Source organism: Petaurus breviceps, unplaced genomic scaffold, assembly GCF_028583685.1.
Source record: "Petaurus breviceps papuanus isolate PSGF00001 unplaced genomic scaffold, PetGlider_PUasm1.0 90165, whole genome shotgun sequence".
In the NCBI taxonomy this organism is placed as follows: domain Eukaryota; kingdom Metazoa; phylum Chordata; class Mammalia; order Diprotodontia; family Petauridae; genus Petaurus; species Petaurus breviceps.
In genome coordinates, this window is record NW_027187189.1 from 838,842 (window position 1) to 860,035 (window position 21,194).

Consider the following 21,194-nt stretch of genomic DNA (forward strand, 5'->3'; position numbering starts at 1 on the left):
TCCCCACGATTGGAAGCGACGGAACGCCCATCAGTGTAGTTGCAAGGCAGGCGGGTGGCGCGAGCCTGCAAACTTTGAATTCCGTCTCGGCTGCTTGTCTCACAGCCCCGCAAAACAGGGGTATACCAAGACCCAGGGGCTCAAACAATAAAAATTTTTAATTATACGACAAAGACTTCTTACAGTGCAACAGTGAAACCTGTTTGAATAGTCACATTACATGTCACTCAGTATTAAATGGTCAAAGAGCAATCTGAGTGTTTCTTAGTCTGCGGAGCGCCTCACGACAGGACCACAAGGTGCCCCGATTCCCTCCCGACAGCTTCCGCTCTGACAGTTCGATTCAACACAAAAACACTCCAGTCTTCCCCAATTCATTGTTTTTTTTCACTTGGACTAAATGTTCCTACCCTGAAGGGCACAGGCCAATAGTCCTCTCTTCCCCCTACCACTGCTGGACTCGGGGTCTGGGTCAATACCCAATCTCTAAACTACGAATAAACGTTTGTGAGGGTCTCAGTCCCTTTCAGGCATTGCCTAATCCCTTAAGAGTCAGGAACAGCAGCGTTGGGCAAGGTGAGGTTAAGGGCACAAGGAAATAGCAAGACACAAGGGGGTTCCGGGGAAGCAAAAGAGGTGTGTGAGGGCAGTGCAGAACGAAGGGGGTGGGGGCTGCAATCACCTCTACGTTCATTGTTGCCGCACTTGTACTCAGCCAGATGGAGGGTGCCTGAAATCAAAGCCTCGAAGGAGGCAATTCTGTTTCCATTGTGTGGGTCACTCCAAGCCTGAGTTGTGTGTTTCAGAATATGGGGTTAGAGATGGAAAAAAGGACAAGAGACAAAATGCCTCAGCAAAGTAGAGAAGAAGAGGGGTGGATAAGAGAGACTGACATAAAGAAGGCAGATTTTTAAAGACACAAATGGGGTTATGGAAACCAGAGGTGATGCAGAGAATGAAGTTCAATATAAATTGATGTTGTTTCCAGGGTACCTGGGTGGGTGGTGGGTGGGGTGTAGAGGACAAGAAATATCAAGTTTGTTGTAAAGCTAGCACCTTTCAATGGAAAGGCACCCTACCTAGCCTTTCCTGCGTGGAGAGAAGCAAGAGGTCCTACACAAGGCACCTATGCCAGGAACCAACTCAGCAGCCCCACTGGAAAATCAGCAAGGCTGAATCTAATTCTGATTCACTCTGTGTGAATTACAATGGGAGATGAAGTGGTTCAATTTCCCAGGTTTTTGAAGGGCTTCAACAGGAAATCTTGGCAGTATCATGCTGGTAAAATGGTGATGGCTGAGAATGGAGACAGAAGAAAGCTGCACCCTTCCCCCTTTTGAGAACCCCTTCCTGGGGAGCTGGGTTCATGGGGTTGCTCCCCACCACCATCACCATACTTCTAGGTATAGTGCCTGAGTTAACTTCTAATATCACAGGGTGAGAGAAGATATCAGCTCAATACCTTATAAAGATTCTTATCTTTCAGCTGAGGTGTTCAGTGGGGGATGGATGGCATCTGCTGTCACTGATAGAAGAAATGTATCCATGGCTGGAGATGTCCAGAGCTATAGACGACCTGTCATGACATGCTTCCTCTCCTCTGTCTCAGCAAGCTTCCTCTTTGTTTTCAAACCTTCTACATGATCAATCTAACTCTTCAGGGTGCTACTTTAAGCTGCTCTTCCCTGTCAGCATCAGTTATGCAGGCACCATGCCTATTATAGAAAATGTTTGGAAGGCTGGGATGGGGAACCAGTAGTCTGCCTAAGGTGCTGCCTAAGGCCTATTGGAGACTGGACTAAGGGAAGAAGATGAAGAGCATAAGGAACCAGGGGTGAGGGAAAAGCTACATATTCAAACTACTATGGCAGACATGGGGTCTAGCTGCAGGAATGGTGTTCTAACAGGGCTTATGACAACAGGCTGGTTCATAAATTTTTAACAACAAAAAAACCCCCAAACCAACATTAATCCACAGAGAATTTCTTCCCATTCCCTCACCCCAAACTACCAACTTCTCCAGAGATAGAGAGAAGAATTTTCCAGACAACTAGAGGTTCTCTGCTGCTCCCTCCTTAGTGAAATGAGCAGTCACCAAATGGTGGGGAAAAGATGTCACAATTTTCTTGGTGGCTCCATCCTAAAAGAATTAAGGAAAAGCTGGCTTAGAAAGGGGGCCAGGGTAAGAGGTGACCGTGGTCCCTTGAAGGCTGGGAAAGCAATCAAAGGGGAAAGAAGAATGAAAAGCAACCTATGTACAGCCTAAGGATGGTGATGGAGGGAAGCTGAGAAAGGTTCCTTAACCATTCCCTTTTAAAAAAGGGATTGGCTAAGGATTAGAAAAGGAAGCCTGGATGAGGGGGCTCAGTTTGACCAGAGAATTAAAAAAACAGGGTGAGCTGGAGATCCAAGCTCAAAACCTATTCAGTTAGAGCAGTTTGTTGTCCTCTTTCTAGGCAGCCAGCCCAGCTGAGGACTGTGTGCATGGCCAAGGGAGGCCAAGACCTTTTTCTGTCTCTCTCTTCAAGGCATGGCAGGCTCCTCTCCCCACCACCCATTACTAATGTCTGGAGTCTACTAGTTCTGGCCGAAGGCTGAACTTCTTGAGACTCTCATAGCCTATCACTACGACCATGGTGGAGGGTGTGGCTGCAATGATTCTGGCAGAGAGACCCTTCATGAAGCCCCAGGGCCCCTCCTCAGCCAATAGCTGCTTGAAGGTCAAGATGACTGAGTTCTTGCCTTCCACCTATAAAAAACAACACAGGAAGAATCAGTAAATGAATAATAAAATATAAACAGTACTTTAAAATATGCAGAAGGCTTTATAAAAATTATCTCATTTGAGTCTCACAACAGCCTTGTATGATACATAGAACAGGTATTATTATCCTGGTTTTACAGATGAAGAAACTGAGGCTCAGAACAGAGCCAGTGTCAGAGGCCAGATTGAACCCAGGTCTTTTGATTCCAAGACTAGAATCCTATCCACTCTGCCATATCAGTGAAGCTATATTGTTTATTTACTTTTAATGACCCCATCCACCCATATAATAATCCACCTCTATAATAGTACTAGTATCAAGAGTTCTGGCTAACTGGATCCTCTTTTTCACTTCTCTCCTGAAAAGGTATGTTTTACTCTCTTGAAGGGCTCTAAAAATACTTCTCAAGGGCGGCTAGGTGGCACAGTGAATAGAGCACAGCCCTGGAGTCAGGAGGACCTGAGTTCAAATCTGGCCTCAGACACTTAACACAAAACTAACCATGTGACCTTGGGCAAGTCACGAAACCCCAACTGCCCTGCCCTCCCCCCCTTCAAAAAGCAAAAAAAGAGACTTCTCCTTAGTACCAAACCAGAACTTCCCAACTCCTCTTTACCCAACCCTAACTTTTCTTAACCCATGGCATAGTGGAAAAGAGTAAGCAGATATTTAGTCAAGTCTCATTTCTGAGACTTGCTGGTTATGGGACCATGGGATAGTCACTTAACCATTACTTTCATTCACTGACATATAAAAATGGAGATAAATGCTTCAACTTTCTACCTCACAAGGTTTCAAGGCAGAAAATGCTTTGCAAATCTTAAAGTGCTATATAAATGAGCCATATAAATTAAGCCTATTCCACACTTTGCTCTTCAGAGGAGCCTTTTCTATAACTTGTTCTGATTCTGCTTCCTTCAACTTTTCCCAAAGATCTTTCAGCTCAATCACCTGTCAAGTTTTTGTATCTGACCTATTTTTCCCATCAAACTAGGGTCTCTTTTTTTGTTTGTTTGTTTTTGGGTTTTTCTGCTTTTTTTTGGAGAGGGGAAGGCAGGGCAATTGGGGTTAAGTAACTTGTCCAAGGTCACACAGCTAGTAAGTGTTGAGTGTTGAGGCTGGATTTGACCTCAGATCCTCTATTCACTGTGCCACTTAGCTGCCCCAAACTGGGGACTCCTTAGACTCCTTAAAGCCTCTACTCTCTGGACCAACTCTCAGCATCTGGGGCAAGATCCACATCCCCAGGGGAGCTCAGGTGGACTGTGAGGCAGACTGACTGAATCCAAAGAGGTGTGATTAAAGACTGAATGTCAGCCTTTTGGGAGATCCCTAGTAGAGCACCCCACGGATCTATGTTTCACCTTGTGATAGGTAACATTTTTATCAATGACTTGGATACAGACATGGTATGCTCCTCAAATTTGAAGATGATACACAGCTAGGAGGGACAGCTAACATGTTAGATGACAGAATCAGGATTTTAAAAGGCCTTGAAAGTTTAGATTGATAGCTGAATGTAATACGATGAAGTTTAATAGGGATCAATGTAAAGTCTTATACTTGAGTTTGAAAAATTAACTTCATAAGTAGATTGAGGAAATGTAGCTCAGAGAGCAGTTTATTTGCCAAAGATCTGAGGATTTCACTGAAAAAATGTTTTGAGAACCTGTAGTATAACATAGTATTCAGAAAAACTATTGTGACCTTTGTCTGCATTAAAAGACTCTCTAGTCAATGGGACTCAGGATATAATAATCCTTCTGTCCTTTACCACACTTAAGCCACATCAGTATTTTTGTGTTCAATTCTGAGCACCACATTTTAGAGAGAACATCAAATCAGCTGGAGAGCAACCTTAGAAGGGAAACGAAGGGCCTTGAGATAAGACCAAAAGAAGAAATGAAGAAATAAAAATGGAGATCATGCTCAAGACAGGGTTCAACAATGATAACGAGAATTCTTACCTGTACCCTGGCTCGGACAACGTCCATCGGGTTGGTGATGACTGAGGCAGTGGCTGCAGCCAGGGGCCCAGAAATGGCCTGGAAGATTATGTGGGGGCAGTCCTTAGGACAGATGTGGGAGAGCTGCTCTGAAATAGGGAGAAAAGCAAATACATGAGACCTGCAAGTAACTTCCCTTTGCTCCTTGCCTGAAGATGACTATCCTCCACTCTTGGCCATCTTTTACCCCACTACCCCCACCTTCTCCTTGTTTTCTTCTATCCCACCCTTTCCAAATGTCATTTCAATCATATCACCTAATTTGAATAGAAGAGATCCCCTCTGGGGAAAGATTCTATAACTTTGCTTACCTATTCTCATTTATTTATTTATTTTTGCTTTTTTGGAGGAGGGAAGGCAGAGCAATTGGGGTTAAGTGATTTGCCCAAGGTCACACGGCTAGTATGTGTTAAATGTCTGAGGCCGGGTTGGAACTCAGGTCTTCCTGACTCCAGGGTTGGTGCTCTATTCACTGCGCCACCTAGCCACTCCACTTACCTATTCTCATGATAGATGGGGAGTTCTTCCTGATATATCACCCCTTATTGGGATACCTCCCATTTCCAAATTAAACAGCAAAACCATTGCTCTGAAAAACTAATGAACCTCTTTCTCAAAGCTCAGGCCAATGGAAGTTTATTCTTCAAAAGTACTAGGAAAGGAGATGGTGCCACTTATTCAGTACATGTATTCCTAGATCATTAAGAAAGCCTTCTTGTAGTCTAGCCTCCATCTCCCCACATACTCCCACTGTAATAGCAGCTACCTCCTTTTAGTATCATATCCTCCATGGAGGTAAAAAATAAGGGCTCACCACCTACAGGGAGTTAAATTTCCTTCAATGTTCTCTTCTTCTGACTGAGTTGCCATATCCTATTATTTCTAGAGAAGGGTACCTTCTCCTGGTTCTCATCTCCCTTTTCTAGTTTTGGTGGTTTATTCTTATACTACTTAAGAATGAAAGGGGTAGTCAGGACATTGTAAATGAATCACAAATGATATGGCAAAATTCTTACAAGTCAATTCTCTGGTTTCTAGTTCCTTTTCCCCCAAAAGCATAGTACATGAACCAAAACTCTGGCTGATGGTAGGCCAGCAAGAGCAAACTGGATTGGCAATACTATCTCCTCTCTGAATGTCCTATTTCTCTCAAAATGGCAGAGGACAGAGATTATGCAACTGACAAAGAATATCAAGCTTGGTAACACCAGCCAAAATGTGCTTGTCTGGACTGGCCCCCGAACCCATACGCTACAGCATGAACCAGGTCCAGTTTCTCACTTTGGTAGAGAGTAGAGAAAGGAAAGGGGAAGCAACAGAAACAAAGCAGTAGAAGGTGGCTAGATCCTGCTACTGTCCCCTTTCACTCATTCAATAAGATGATAATAAACATAGTACCTGCTATGCGCCAGGCACTGAAGAGGATACAAAAATAAGAGAGTACTTGTGTTCAAGGAGCATACAATATTCCTTAAAATGAAGTAATCATCCCAAAACGATACTTTCTACAAGAGGTATGAATGAAGTGCTATTCAGAAGACAAAGAAATAATTTCTAGTTGGGGAAAGAGGAAATCAGGAAAGGCTTCATAGAGAAGACAGCATTTGAAATGGACCTTGAAGTAAAATTCTGACAAGCAGAGATGAGGAAGAAGGGAATTTTTAGGTAGAGGGTACTGCACAAACAAATGCACTGAGGTGGGAAAGCACAGAAAATAGCTCTGTTTGCCTAGAGTGTGGGGTTATGTGAAGGGGAGTGGCTAAGCAATAAAGCACAACCAAAATCTCCTGATTCATGAACAGACATGATCCTTCTTTTTAAGAAGACTAATGTGGCAGCAGTGTGCAAGCTGGATTTAAGGGAGGTTAGCAGATGAGTCAGGAGAGTCTAGGAAAAGATAATGAAGTTAAGATGACCCTGGAAACAGGATGGTGGGGACGGACAAGTGTATGAAATACTGCACAGGTGGTATTAAGAAATCCTGGCAATTGAAGACAACAGGAGGGAGAGGAAGGAGCCAAAGATGTCTCTGAGAATTCAAGCCTGGATGACAGATGTATGGTGGCCCCATAACTAGAAATAGCTGGGCTGATTACTTCAGTTTTGGACCTGCTGAGTTTAAGACATTGGCAGGGCCCAAAGATAGAGAGGTTCAGACTGAAGATATAGATTTGGAGGTAATTTGATGTGAGATTTGTCAACCAGATGGAAATGGTTACACGAAACAATTCCAGGATTTTGCTGTGGCTGAGATAATCCAGAGGGTGAGTGCAAAGATTGCTGTTATACCAAGCTTAGGGCACAGCTTGCTTGCTGGGCCTTAGCTCCAGAAAACAGGGTGTCTCTTAATACCTTGAGAGATTAAATGAAATCACCAAGGAACAGAGTATAAACAGAAAAGGGACAAGTACAGAATTCTGATGAGCATTCACAAATAGAAGGTGGGAAGAAGCCAACAAGAAACAAAAGTAACAACTGGAAAATTAGAAGGAAAAACCAGGACAGTGAATGATTATGAAAGCCAAAGGAAAAATAATTTTAATAAGGTAAGACAATGAATATAGATCACTCTTAGAATCAAAAAAGTTGTCAGAAAGATTAAAAATCATCCTATCTAGCACCCTATGTAATGTAGGAATCCCATGTATACTGTCCCTTACTATTACCAGAAATTTGGTAGTGAAAGTAAAGAAAAGAAGGAAAAAGATGATAACTCAAGAGAGTAGCAGTACAGGCAGCTAGATGGCGCAGTGAACAGAGCACGGGTCCTGGAATCAGGAGGACCTGAGTTCAAATTCAGCCTGGGACACTTAACACTTACTAGCTATGTGACCTTGGGCAAGTCATTTAACCCCAACTGCCCTGCTTTCCCCCCATCCAAAAATAAAAGAGTAGCAATACTAAAAAATTTCTTTTTAGGAGGAATGGATAGGTCAATGTCAAATGCAACAGACAGGTCAAAGAAGAGAACTGAGAAAAGGTAACTGACTCTAATGATTAGAATGTCACTGGTGAGCTCTGAGAGAATAGTTTCAGTGGGGGTGAAGCATTAATTTGAAGGAAGCATTTGAAGAGATGAGACAAACACAATTGACAGAGCAAGATAAAAGAGGATGAATTAGATAAGAGGGCACAATAAAGGGTTATAGGCTGGAAAGGTACAGAGATAAGTAGAGAAATTCCAAGCATGAGTTAGGGAGGTACAAGTTCACATTCCACCTCAAATCTATCAACAGGAGCAATGCTAAAGAAATATACCCACCCTAAGAAGGCATCATAGCATGGGGTAAAGAGTCCTGGACTTGCAATCAAAGAACCTGAGTTCAAATTCAGGTTCTGCCACTTACTACTTGTATGAAATAAGCAAGATAAAAACCTCTCTAGGCTTCTGTTTCTTTCTCTGCAAAAAAAAAAAAGTGGGGTTTATAATCTACCCCCGGTATTCTTTCCATGGTCAGTTCACGCTTCTTTCCCATCCTAAAGTCCCATTCCATTAGCTAATCCTGATTCTATTACAGAATGCCATTGGCAACTACAATCATTATTCAGTATTTATACTCTTCATTGACTACCCACTTCACTTTTGCCTACCTGCATAAAAGTGGTAGAAGGGCCACCATAAAGCACTGTTGGGTATGTAGGTGAGTAGAGAAGCCACATAACCTCGGTAGAAGCCCCGTATTCCATCAGCTTGAAGGATCTGCTGAATGATATACTTGGTTTGGCCAAAGGCCACTATGCCCCGGCCCTCTGTACCTTGACACACCTGGAATCGGCCCATGGTCTCACCCTTGCGCTGCATCATCAGGTGCTGGGAGACCACATCAATGGGCACTGTTATGCTCTGGGCCACCAGTGAGGCTGAGCTACCAGCTACTAGAGACTTCACAGTGTTGCTCTGGCTATACTTTGATACAAACCTTCGGGTGAGCTCATAGGTGGTAACATAGCACTGACCAGAGACCAGGGTGAGTGTGTTGACCAAGAAACCCCGATAGAGGCCTAACACCCCATCTGTCCGCAGAATCTTGACAAAGGCATCAAAGGTTCCTTGATAAAGGCTCTTGCCCTTCTGTATCTGGAGCCGTGTGCGGATGAGGGCAAAGGGGTAGACACTGATTCGGATCATCATTGTCATTGCCAAACCAAAGACATAGAACTTCTTCTTGTCCAGATGTTCCCACTCAATGATTGGGATGTTGCGTTTATCCTCCATTGTGCCTGAATACCTAGGCAATACAGGGAGTGGGTTGGAATGAGATGAAGAAAAAGAAGAGAAATAGGAAGGGAAGAGGTCAGGACTCCTCTGCCCAATGTCTCTACAATTTGAGTTCTGATGTTGTATCCCCACACACCCTAGCTAATGCTACATCTTCTAGGAATCCCAGTCAAAAACCACTTCAGCCTGACGAACTCCTTCCTATCTTAGGTTCACCCCTGGCTATTTCCACCCTCTAAGCTTTCACAAAAGCTGTACCTCCCACCACTGTAATGCCTAATGCTCTCATGTTTGCCCAGCTCTGCCCCTCCCAAATAATTTAAACACTCTTGTCCTTTAAGAAGCTCTCAAATAATTTTTTACCAGGCTTCACTTCTAAGTCTGCTCACCAGCTCCTAGATATAAAGTTCTATATGGATCGATAATTTGCCCTGTTTCTGCCTTTATTCTGGTAGTATATCCCTGGTCAGGACTGTGTCACTTTCTTCTCAGTCTTCCCAGCAGGGTCCAAAATGAAGCAGACTGGCCACCTGCCAGTGGGGGAGATTTCTAGGGACTGACATCCCTAAACTATCCCTAAAGATGTCCAATGGAAAGTTCCTGAGCAAGATGGGAAACTACAGAGACCTAAAGCCATTGCTCCTCCCATTGTTGTCATCTCCCAATAGCTAAACGGTACACCTGGCACGATGATCTTTCTCTTAGTCTCTTTTTCCTCAAGGCTAGACTATCTGTTGTCACCAGTCAGTCCTCCTTCCTCTCTGGTAATTTAAACCTGTCTACTTTATAGTCTTATGCTAGTCTTTCTGAGCCTTATATCCTCTTTTCCTCGTCTTCCTCCTTTTGATCCACCCTACCACTCATTGGTTTTAGAAACTTTCTCCGGCTAAACAGAGAGCTGGGGATGGGGAATCATGGTAGTAAGGTATGGAGTCCTCTCTCTCTCAAAAAGGTAGAGCAAAGGTGTCAGTATATCTTTAATTATTACATTCTAAGGAAAGAAGAAAAGAGCAACTATTGGGAAGGTTGGCTAGACTTCCTTAACTTTGTCAGTTACGACTTTTGTCCTTAAGTCCCCAATCCTGAAAACCCACTATGTGCTGATGCCTGTTCTAGGTACTTGGAGGAAAATCTGGAAATAAGAGAAGATAAGGTCTTCTCAGAACAGAGAACTACTTGTTGGATAAGGTAAATAAGACATAACTCTAGGACACAAACATAAAGAAAAATGCAAATTAATGTATACATACTGTGCTCCCTACCCCTAAGTTAAAGTAAATGCACCTTATATAATTTCAAAAGAGAAATGACCAAATACACCTCTAATTCATTTTCTAATGAATTTGCTCACCTCTCACTCTCTTCTTAACACTATACTTTGGCTTTCAGCCTCATCATTCAAATAAAACTCTCCATGAAGTTACCAATGATCTCTAATTGCCAAATCCAATGGCCTTTTTTCAGTCTTCATCCTTCTTGACCTCTCTCTGTAGCCTGACTGTTGATCACCCTATTCTCCTAGATACTCCCTTTTCTCTAGGTTTCCCTGACCCTATTCTCTCCTGGTTCTCTTCTGATCTCAAATAGAATCTTCTTAGTTTCCTTTGTTGGAAATTCATCCAGATCAAGCCCACTAAAAGTGTAAACAAAAGGGCCCAGTTCTGGGTCCTTTTCTCATTCTATATATTATTTCACTTAATCTCATCAGCCCCCAAGAATTCAATTAGCATATGCTATGCTAATAATTCTCACATCTACTTTTTTGGACTTAACCTCTGCAGATCTTCAACTGAGCATCTCCAACTGCCTATCAGACATTTGGAACTAGCTATCTCTCACCCCCTATATCAACTCTGTTATAAAGGTTTATCAATTTCATCTTTGTAACATCTCTCAGATGTGCCCCCCTTCTCTCTTCTGACACTGCCACCACCCTGGTACAGACTCTCATCTCCTCACATCTGGACTATTGCAAGAGCCTGCTGGTAGGTGTCTGCCACAGGCCTTTCCCCTCTCTAGTCTGTCCTCCATTTAGCAACTAAAGTTATTTCCTAAAGCATAGGTCTGATCATGTCACCCAGCTACTCAATAAACTCTAGTGGCTCACCATCACTTCTAGGATCAAATATAAAATTCTTCAGAACCAGCTCTACCCTTACTGTACTCCCCACTTTCCAGTCTTCTAACATCTTAAATATTTCCCACATACTCTTCAATCCAACAGCAATTGTTGTTCCTAAATTGTTCCTAGAACAAGACATTCCATCACTTGCCTCTGGGCATTTTCGCTGACTATGCCTAGAATTCTCTCCCATTTTATCTCCAGCTCCTGGCTTCTTTAGCTTTCTAACCAACTTTGCTGAAACACAACTTTCATTAAGCAAAAGATACTTATAGAGAGGCAGCTAGGTAGTGCAGTGAATAGAATACCAGCCCTGGAATCAGGAGGACCTGACTTCAAATCCAGCCTCAGCCACTTAACACTTATTAGCTGTGTGACCTTGGGCAAGTCACTTAACCCTAATTGCCCTGCCTTCCCTACTCCAAAAAAAAAAAGACCCCCTCCCCCCAAAAAAGAGACTTGTAAACTGAGTACATGAGGGTTGAGAGTTCAGCCAATAATTTAAAGTAAATGAATGGTCAGGGTTATTCAAGGTTACTCTAGAGAAGGCTTCCTTGGAGGAAGGGGATATAAGAGTTTGAAAGAAGGAGAAGAGCATGGACTGAAAAAAATGCCCTTTCCGGTTCCTTTCTAAGTGGAGAATAGCCTACACAAAAGTTTGACAGTACAAAAATATGAAAGAAAACAGACTGGCTTGGCTAGAATTGGCAAGTCACCAGAAATGAGACTGATGAGACAGGGAGGACTTTGAGATCAATGAGTATGACTACTTGAAGATGCTAATACTGAGGCAGCAATACTGAGATAGTAATCGGGAAGGGTGAAGGGCACTTCTTTCTTTCCTTACTTCTGCAAAGGATATTCACCCATGAGTGTCTCATTCTGAAAGTGAAGACAAGGGGGGCATTGCCATTTCTTGTTTCTGGACGCAGAAATGTGTCAGATACATTTCCAATCTTGGGAGTTAGCATTTTTGCTCTGGGGAGTTGGAGTTTCCACAATAATTCACTCAATGCTATGTCTGTTCCTTCCTAAGAACAGGAGGCACAGTTGTGGAAATGTGGCCTTCAGGCCTCCAAGTTTGAGTGACCCTGATGACTAGCTAGATGCTCAGGAACTTCTTCAGTTTACCCAAGAAAAATCAATCTTTCTCTGCTTTTCCAACCTGTTTTCTGAGCAGTGAATGTGCTGTTTTTGGCAGACAAGCTTCCTGTTATACTCATACAAACCTGATGATGCACTAAGCAGGGCAGGAACATGGAGTTAAGTAAGATAAGGGGAATCTGGCTGAGGGTGGGATCAGTTCAAGAGTTTAATTTTAGAAGGGAAAAAAAATCTTTATGACAAATCACAGGTCACCAAGCTACTTCCTTAATTAGCCCTTCTTAATGTTCCTATGCTTCCTGGTCCTACTGTCACACTTTTTTGCTCTTTTGCTCTCACCTGTGCTTGTCGACTTTAAATTCTCTGAAAGAGATAGGAGGGAGCCCAGAGGCTGCTGATTCATACCATTTCTAACAGGACAGGCAGATAGAGAATATTCCTCAGAAGTGATGCAACACTTTTGGAGGAAGGCTAAGAAGAAAAGCAAGGACACACAGAGTCCCCCCAGTTCCTTCAGGAAGTCATTACTTCTAATCACATGTACTTAAAATCTCTCCTCCTGCAGTCTATCCCCACACTTCCTGCTACAATGCTTACCCTAATACTTTTCCTCTATGAAAACTGTCAGAGAGCCATTCTCCTTCAACTTTATCTTCCAAATTCAACCAGCTCAATTACTTTGTTTCTTTCCTTGTCCTTTAATTGTGTTTATGGCCTAATACCTTCCTCACACTAAGCAACCAATAGGTTGACAAGAGATTTAGGTTCAGGAAGAGTGTATGCCGCTTCCTAATCTCTACCAAACAAATTCTACCAAAAGGATCTGCCTGACTCCATCCTGATTTCATTAGGATTGGACCTATGGGAGCCCACCTTTGCCCAGGTCTACAGCTTCAGTCCTTTTGATATCACTGTCTCCCAGGCTGAGTCCTCATACTGCCTCACCCCAAGTCACACTTGATCTGGGCTAATCTCCCCTAGAGACTTGAAACTGGAGAGATTAGGTTGGAGGGACAAGAATCCCTCCCACCCACCTCTACTAGACCAACGACAAAGTCGGACCTGGGCACACAAGAACTGATTCTATAGTGATTTCACTTACCCTTAGAGAGGGCTCCTGGGTCTTTGTTAGACCTTATATAACCACCTTATGTAAGCCTTTCTGTGATAAACCATCCGTGCAGACTCCCCTCTTCGGACGTTACTTACATCTATGCCATCCATACAGCTCTTTCATGCCCCATCCCCACCCCGCTCCCCAAAACAAACGCCAAGTGACTCCCCCAACTCCACCCTCCCCCACCCCATATTGATCCGAAAGCTGACTCCCTGCCCATCCACCTGCCCCCAAAAGATCACCTCCTCGGGCTCGCCCCCGCGAGCGCCCCAAAGGGAGCGCCCAAGAACCAACAGACCCGGCCCTCCCCCTGACCCCGCCTCTGCCGCTTGCCCCGCCCCCAGGGACAGCCTGCCCTTCCCCCCAATTCTCTCACTAGCAGCCCCGACTCGTGTACACCCAACCGCTTCCTACCTCCTAAGCCCCAGACGGCCCTGTAGACAGTACCGGCGCTCCGTCGGCCGGGACTCTTAGGCTGTTGCTCCTGCCCTAGCTTCAGCTCTCGGCGAGCTGACCCCAGCAGCATCTTCCTCCATATCGGCCCGGCTCCCCACACCGCCGGAGCCGGAAGTGAAGTTGTCATTAACCTCCCCCTCCCACAGTCCCTGCTCAAAAGGAGGTGGGGCTGAACGACAGGTAGCTTGACCAATGGTATGCTGGAGTTACTGCTCACTATGGAAGAGGTGAGTTCGAGGGCGGGTCCAAGAGCGGTGATGATGGGCGGATTCAGAGGCCATCTTAGAAGAGGGCATTGCCACGCCCCCTTCCGCTTCAGAGAACCCCAGCACGCTTCTGTCTTTCTTGTTTCACTTTGCTCGTTTCCAGTTCGTGGAAGTCGAGTCACAAGACGCTTCTTAAAAAGTGCCTTGCTCGTGGGTCACCTTGTGGCTGGAAAACAATTGCAGGTTCGAATCCCACTTCCCTAAACTTGTTTTTGTGGGTTTTTTGCCGATTAGTTTAAAATAATAATAATTGACATATGTAAGCTGAGCAATTGATTCCTGGTCCCTGCTCAGTTTCTGTAGTCACAGAAAGCAAAGGGCAGGTGGCAAAGATAATGAGGTCCTCACAAGGAAGGGAAGGGTGGGTATTGCAGATACCCACTTTACAGATGAGGAAACTGAGGCACGGAGACGTGAAATGGTCGCAGAGCTAGTAAGGGTGGGATTTGAAGCCATGTTTTCTTGGAGACCTTCAGTGGTGTAACTACCAGAGTTCGGGATATAGAGTCAGAAAGAGCTGACTCTGACCCTTAGTAGCAGTGTGTGGCCATAGGCAAGTCGTTCATACTATCCGAACCTTGGTTTCTTCATCTGTAAAACAGGTATAACACTTGTAGTTCCTGCTTCACCAGGTTGCTGTGAGACTCAGGAGACAATGTATGGAAAGTGCTTTACAAACCTTTATCTAAGGGTCAGTTGCTATTTTTCCTGACTCCAAGTTCTTTATTCCACCTATCCTCCATGTCATACTGCCTGTCAATCTCAATTCAACAGGAAGATTCTGAATGCTTCACTGTGAAATGGCAAATCCTCAGTCTTTGGTCTGATTACAGATTGGCTCTATCAAGCAATTATTAAGCACCTGCTCTGTATTGGTCCCTGTGCAAAGCTGGGGATAAGAGTACAAAGAATGAAACCAGGACCTTATGCTCTATGGAGAGACAAGTACATTTGTAAATATACAGAATTTATAAATACAAAGTGAATAAGCACAAATGTAGGGTTTTTCAAAAGTATAGCACAGTTTTAAGTTAATAGGTAAAGATTTAAGCTATTAAAGCTTAAAACTGTGCTAAGACTTTTGAAACACCTAAGTAGTTACATACGAGTTTGGGAGGGAGGACCCTACCCTGGAAGTTGGGGAGGGTCAGGAAAAGCTTCATGCAAAAGTTGGTATTTGAGCTGTACCTTAAGGGAAGAGAAGTACTCTATGAAAAGGAGATAAGAAGGAAGTACATTCCAGTTATGAGGGGACAAACCCTGCCAAGTCAGAAGACAGATGCGTCTATCTGAGAAATTGAGACCAGTTTTGCTGGAGGGAAGACAGAAGGGGCAGTAATGTCCAATGAAGCTAGAAAGATAGGATTAGGGTCAGGTTGTGAAGGACCTAACAACTGAATGGAAATGTTTATGTGTTATCCTAGATGCAGCAGGGAGCCACTGAAGTTGATTCAGAAGAGAAGTCACATGGTCATATCTACAGCTTGAAGAAAATTAGTTTGACAGCAGGGGGTAAGGTAGACTGGAGGTAGGGGGTCCTCTTAGGATGATATAGAAATCATCAAGGTGAGAGGTGGAACTCGACTGAACTAAGGTGAAAGCTATGTGAGTGGAGAGAAGAGTATGGATGCCAGCTATGTTTCAGAGGCAAAAACAACAAGATTTGGCAACTGAAAGAAAATGTGGGGTGAGGAGATGAAGACCCTTTGAACCTGGCAGACCTGAAGGATGATGATTCCTTTGACAGAAGTAGGGAAGTTTAAAAGAAGGGAAGTTTGAAGGAAGGTTATGAGTTCAGTTATGAACATGTTGAATTTGAACTATCTCCAGGACATCCCAGTCTGCATTGCCAGTGAGCAATGAATTTATGTAGGACTGAAGCCCAGGGGAGATACAGGGGCTTTCTCTATGTGGTATATATTCTCTCTGAAGAACTTTGAAATCAGTTGTGAGACACGGAAGACACTGACACAGAATCACCCAGCATAAAGGTGCTGTACTCTATGAGCAAAGCATAATTACAGTAGCTCAAAAGAAATGTGAGATGCACAAATTTAGGGACATCTCCACTCCAAATGTTCATATTTGTGTCTGACCTGTAGTGGAACCTTCTGAGCTTGTGTTGATCTGATCAGCCACAGTCAGATACACTGTACTTTGATCCCCAACATAGTGATCGAATTTTGATCCTCTTTCAGAATAAAGGACAACAACCAACTATATGTATATTGTGTGTACATATACATGTGTGTGCATATAGACATATGTGTATATACATACAAGTGTATGTGTGTGTTTACATACCACATGCTTATATACATTATCATCTATGGAGAGTTGACAGTAAAACCAGTTCTTTGATGAGGTTACTAAAGAGAGTATAGAGGGAGAAGACAAGAGGGCCTAGGGACTTGGAGAATACCCACAATTAAGGGGCAGCAAAGAAGACTGAAGACAGGTAGGAGGAGAGCCAGGGGAAAGTAGTGTCAAAAAAAATCTGTAGAGAAAAAACTATCCAGGAGGAGAGAGTGGTCAACAGTGCCAACTCAGAGGATCCTATGTCAGCCCTAGGCCACTGGCCTTTAGCATCTGTGCTCCAGGAACACACCTTTCACTAATACCACTTTCTTTGTCTCCCCTGGGTCATACCAGACTTACCTTTGACTGCTGTGAGACCAACCTCCCAAGGCTTTGCAGAACCCAACATCACCACCTGCCATGAAGAAGGACCTTGAACAGTATAATCACCTGCCTGCCTTAGCAATCCTCTCTCCAGCAACTGGTACTCTGGACTCATTTGTCAATGGTTGACATACTCCCCCCCCCCCCCCCCTATTCTCTTCATCCTAGTAATTCTGACCCCCCAGCTACTGAAGTACAAATTCCATTCTCTATCCCTGTGATAGTAATGGCATTTAAAGATTCCCCTGTATTGGCTTAGTTTTTCAAATTGATTGTGTTAAAACCCAGAGCTTGTTAATCCCACCTGTGGGATGGACTTGTTGACTTGAAAAGAGAGACACGAACTGGGAAGAGCTGGTGATGTAGATTTGGGGAGACAAGTGAGAGGCAGAAGAACTTTTTTTTTGGAAGCAGCACCTCGTGGAGAGAGACTAAGAGAATTACTGGAGGCCACTTTGAATTGCCCTGGACTTTTGAGACCTGCCCCCTGAGCTACCAAGGACTAAGGAGACATGGCTGTTTTGCTGGTACTTTGTCTGTCTGTTTTTTATGTTGTTTTGCCAGATTTTTCCACTGGTGAAAGACAGTCCTGTTGAAGAAGTCCTGGAACCTGGCTTTTGGTTGAGAAGCCCTGAGACTGTCCTGCAGACAGAGAGTGAATACTGTCCACTGGTGAAGGACAGTGCTGTTGTTGCAGGGGTCTGGAGACTGTCCTGCAGACAGAGTGAATACTGTCCACTGGTGAAGGACAGTGCTGTTGTTGCAGGGGTCTGGGAACCTTTCTGTTGGTTCAGAAGCCCTGAAGAAGGATTTTCTTGTTGTATGTTTACAGAAATCCTAGGAGAGGGTTTTGCTAATGTTTTCAGGGGTTCTCGGACTGTTCTACAGACAGAGGATGAATTAATGAAGGGACTGGCAATGTATCTTGTGGCCTTGCTAAGCCTTGTCTCCCCAGGAACTAAGATTGCTGAGAACTTGCCTCGTGTCAAGATGAAGAAAAGACCTCCATTTGGGTATTAAGTGCTGTGCTTAAACTTGATGTAACTCTGGGGTAGATTCAATTGTGATCCAGGGGTGGGGAACTTTTGACCTTATGTTTGGAAACTAATCTCCATTTGAGAAGAGGGACTTTGTGGTGGACTAAATGAAGGTATAGCCTAGGGGTGGAGAAGTATTTAGAACAGGGACTTTGTAATTGATTGAATGATTGGAAGGTCCTGGGATGGGGTAGTACTTGGAGATTATTTAATCACCCTTAGTAAATGCTGTATTTTGAATGATGTCATGTTTTGACCTTCTCTGTTCTTGGTTTGTCACTGAATAAAATGGAGAGCACCTATGCTGGTATTTTGAACCTTGGGAAGTTGCCTTTCCTTGGCAATTACATTACAATCCCCAAATGCCTTCTTCCTCACTCCCATCCCCCTTAACCCTATCCCTGACATGTCCCATTCTAGCAATTCTCTGTCTCTTCCTCTGTGCTCTATGGAATACCTGTTCCTTAATTTATAAACTTGCTTTCTTTGTAAATGTAAACCTTTTTTTTTCTTCTACTTCACATATTCTGATACTAACTGAGCCCTTACTCACCCTTGATGACATTGAATACCTGGCCACCATTTCTAATACTGGTGCTGCTTAACGAGACTAGAGAAAATCACAAAATCTTGCAGAATGGGTTCATTAAAAATTTCTGTTACATAATCTCACCTGGACCTTCTCTGCAGCAAAGCAGTCTTCTTACACCTTCCTAATCAATTTACTATTTCAAACCTCCTATGGCTCCCCCTTCTCACACCCTTTAAGCTGAGAACTTTGCCTTATATTTTTCACTGATAAAATTGAGGCCATTTGTCAAAAGCTCCCTGTTTTCTCCTCATCCTCATCTCACATCACTCAGGCATCTTCCCCTACTATTTTTTCCTTCACCCTGTCTCATAAAAAGCCTTTTCTTTGTCAAGGCAAACATCTTTACCTGAACAAGTGATCCCATTCTTCTCCAATCCAATCTTCTCCAGCACATTGCCTCCTCTGTCATCCCCACTTTCTCAATCTCTCCCTGTTGGCTGCTTCCTTGTTGCCTACAAACACACCCATGTTTCTAATCCTTACTTGATCCTACCATCCCTGCTAGCTATGGTCCTATATCTCTCCTCTGTTTCATGGTTAAACTTGAGAAGGCCATCTACAATTGGTACCTCCATTTCCTTTTTTTTACTCTCTTAACTAACTCTCTATAGTCTGGCTTCCAACCTCACCATTCAATCGAAAGTCCTTTTTCCAAAGAGACCAATGATCTCTTCATTACTAAATCTAATTCACCTGTTTTCAGTCCTCATCCTTTTTTGATCTTTCTACAATCTTTGATATTATTAATAACCTTCCTCATCTTCTCTTTTTTATAGGTTTCAGAGACACTGTTCTCTCCTAATTTTCCTTCTGTCAGAATTCTTCCTTTACTTAATCTTCATCCAGGTCATGCCCACTAACCTTGGGTGTCCCCCATACCTCTGATCTGGGCCCTCTTCTCTTCTCCTTCTATACTATTTCATTTGGGGTAATGGTAATGTAACTTGAATTTTAAGATCCCTTTGTGTTGGCAAAGGTAGCAGGTACTTAGCACTTAGTGTTGAGCACAACCCCACCTTCCATTCCCTTAACTGATCTGTAAGCAACAACTCCACCTTCCTTTCCCTTCCATTGATCTGTAAGCAGGCATTTTAGCATAACTTTACCCTATCCTTCCATTGATCTGTAAGTAGGCATTTTAGCATACCTTTACCCTTTCCTTCCCTTCCCTTGATCTGTAAACAGGCATTTTAGCATAACTTTTACCCTTCCCTCTCCTAATTGATCCGTGGGTGGGGGGTTCAGCCTAGGGTAAAATCCCTGCTCCATTCTTCCCCATCCCCTGCCCCTCCCTACCAAGTATTCCCTATCTCCATCCATTCTGGGTTCCCTGTACCTCAGCCTAGGAAAACTCGGAAAAATTCAAATATACATTGTCCAATCACTGATTGTAGTTTCAGCTTACATAACCTATTGTAATCTCTTTAAAAACCACCATACTGTCCATGCCAATTGACTGTCTGATTTGGGTATGTGACCCCGGCAGTCCCGCAGTATTAAAATCTACTTCCAAATTTAATCTCGGGGATCTTCTGTCTCGCTCCATTATGCCCAACATTAGTAATTGATTAAGTCTCTGTTGGGGAAACAGAAGGTATGAACTCCTGTCTCCTATTGCTGATATAACAGGAAGGGGTTGGCTGAAACAGGAAGCTAATGCTGGGTGTATATAAGAAAAGCCCCAGAGAGGCACAGTCAGAATTTCTTGAGACCATCTGGTGGCAGAGCAGCTACAGAAGAGAGAATGGAGAACTGAGCCAGAATTTCCTGAGAACTTGTGGTGAAGCTTCTTCTGAACAGGAGCCCAGGGCCCTCAGCCCAAAGCCCTGAGCCGGCAGCTGGCAGCCAAGAGCCCAGGTGACTGAGGAAGCATGAGGGATGCTGAGACTTTGTTTGTGGTTTGGTTGAGCCTTGAATTCCCTGGAACAGAAATGGTGAAGAATCTGACATGGACCAGACCCTATGAACTTCTGTGTGGAGCAGGACCTACCCAGAGAGCTGGACAAGAAACTGGGAGCTGTCCGCTAGTGAACAGGTGACAGTCTGGTGAATCCAGGTAGAATCTGGGACCATGGAAGGGGATCCAGGGAATCTGAGAACTGGCCCCAAGTAAAGATGAAAAGACCTCTCCTTGGGTACTGAGTAATTATGGAATTATAGTTTACTAGTGACCTAAGGGGTGGAGGGTTTTTTTGTATACTTAGTAATTGATTGCTGAATAAGTTACTGATTGAGTTAATCAAGATTTTGCCCCATGAGTGGAAGACTTTGCTGAATAAGTGACTGATTGAGTTAATTTAAGAGTGCCCTATGTGTGAAAGACTTTGACTTTTGTACTTTGAGACTATATTGTGATACTGACTTAGTTAACTTAAGACTTTGCCCCATGAGTGGAAGACTTTGACTACTGTACTTTGAGAAGTTGTAATATTGTGAATGCTGTACCTTGATTTTCTGTGAAAATTTTGTTTTGATTTGTTATGGAATAAATAGTGTTCACTATACTGTGTAATCAGAACCTTAAAAGCTATTCACAGTAGCATTCTTCTGGAAAGCTTCTGTGCACTGTATTGAATTTGATTAGCTAATCAGATCTAAAGGATACAACTATCATCTCTGTGCTAATGATTCTCAGATTTGATAATCCAATCCTAACCTCTTTCATGACTGCCATTCTCATGTCTCCATCTCCATTACCTGCTAGATGTTTCAAATTCGATGTCCCTCAAACATCTTAAACTCAATATGTTTGATATTTAACTTATTTTATATTTCCCCAAACCATTTCCCCTTCCATATTTCCCTGTTGAAGATATCACCATCCTCCC

At 43.5% G+C, this 21,194-nt stretch overlaps 1 protein-coding gene and 1 long non-coding RNA gene across 3 annotated transcripts; one reads left to right on the forward strand and one right to left on the reverse strand.

Annotated features, from left to right (window-relative positions):
- Window positions 1–140: 140 nt before the first annotated feature.
- SLC25A44 (solute carrier family 25 member 44) lies at window positions 141–13,949 on the reverse strand. The gene is given in 5 exon segments (XM_069107629.1): window positions 141–2,749; window positions 4,733–4,860; window positions 8,363–9,000; window positions 12,342–12,399; window positions 13,748–13,949. Coding segments are annotated over 5 exon segments (1,182 nt in total). The 5' UTR covers window positions 13,917–13,949; the 3' UTR covers window positions 141–2,560.
- A 73-nt stretch (window positions 13,950–14,022) lies between these two features.
- LOC138176769 (uncharacterized) lies at window positions 14,023–20,941 on the forward strand. Of its 2 annotated transcripts, none has more exons than XR_011172385.1 (3): window positions 14,023–14,238; window positions 15,480–16,046; window positions 16,708–20,941. It is a non-coding gene; the product is annotated as an uncharacterized lncRNA (long non-coding RNA). The 2 variants fall into 2 exon arrangements; XR_011172386.1 differs by having other exon boundaries at window positions 15,480–15,742.
- Window positions 20,942–21,194: the final 253 nt, after the last annotated feature.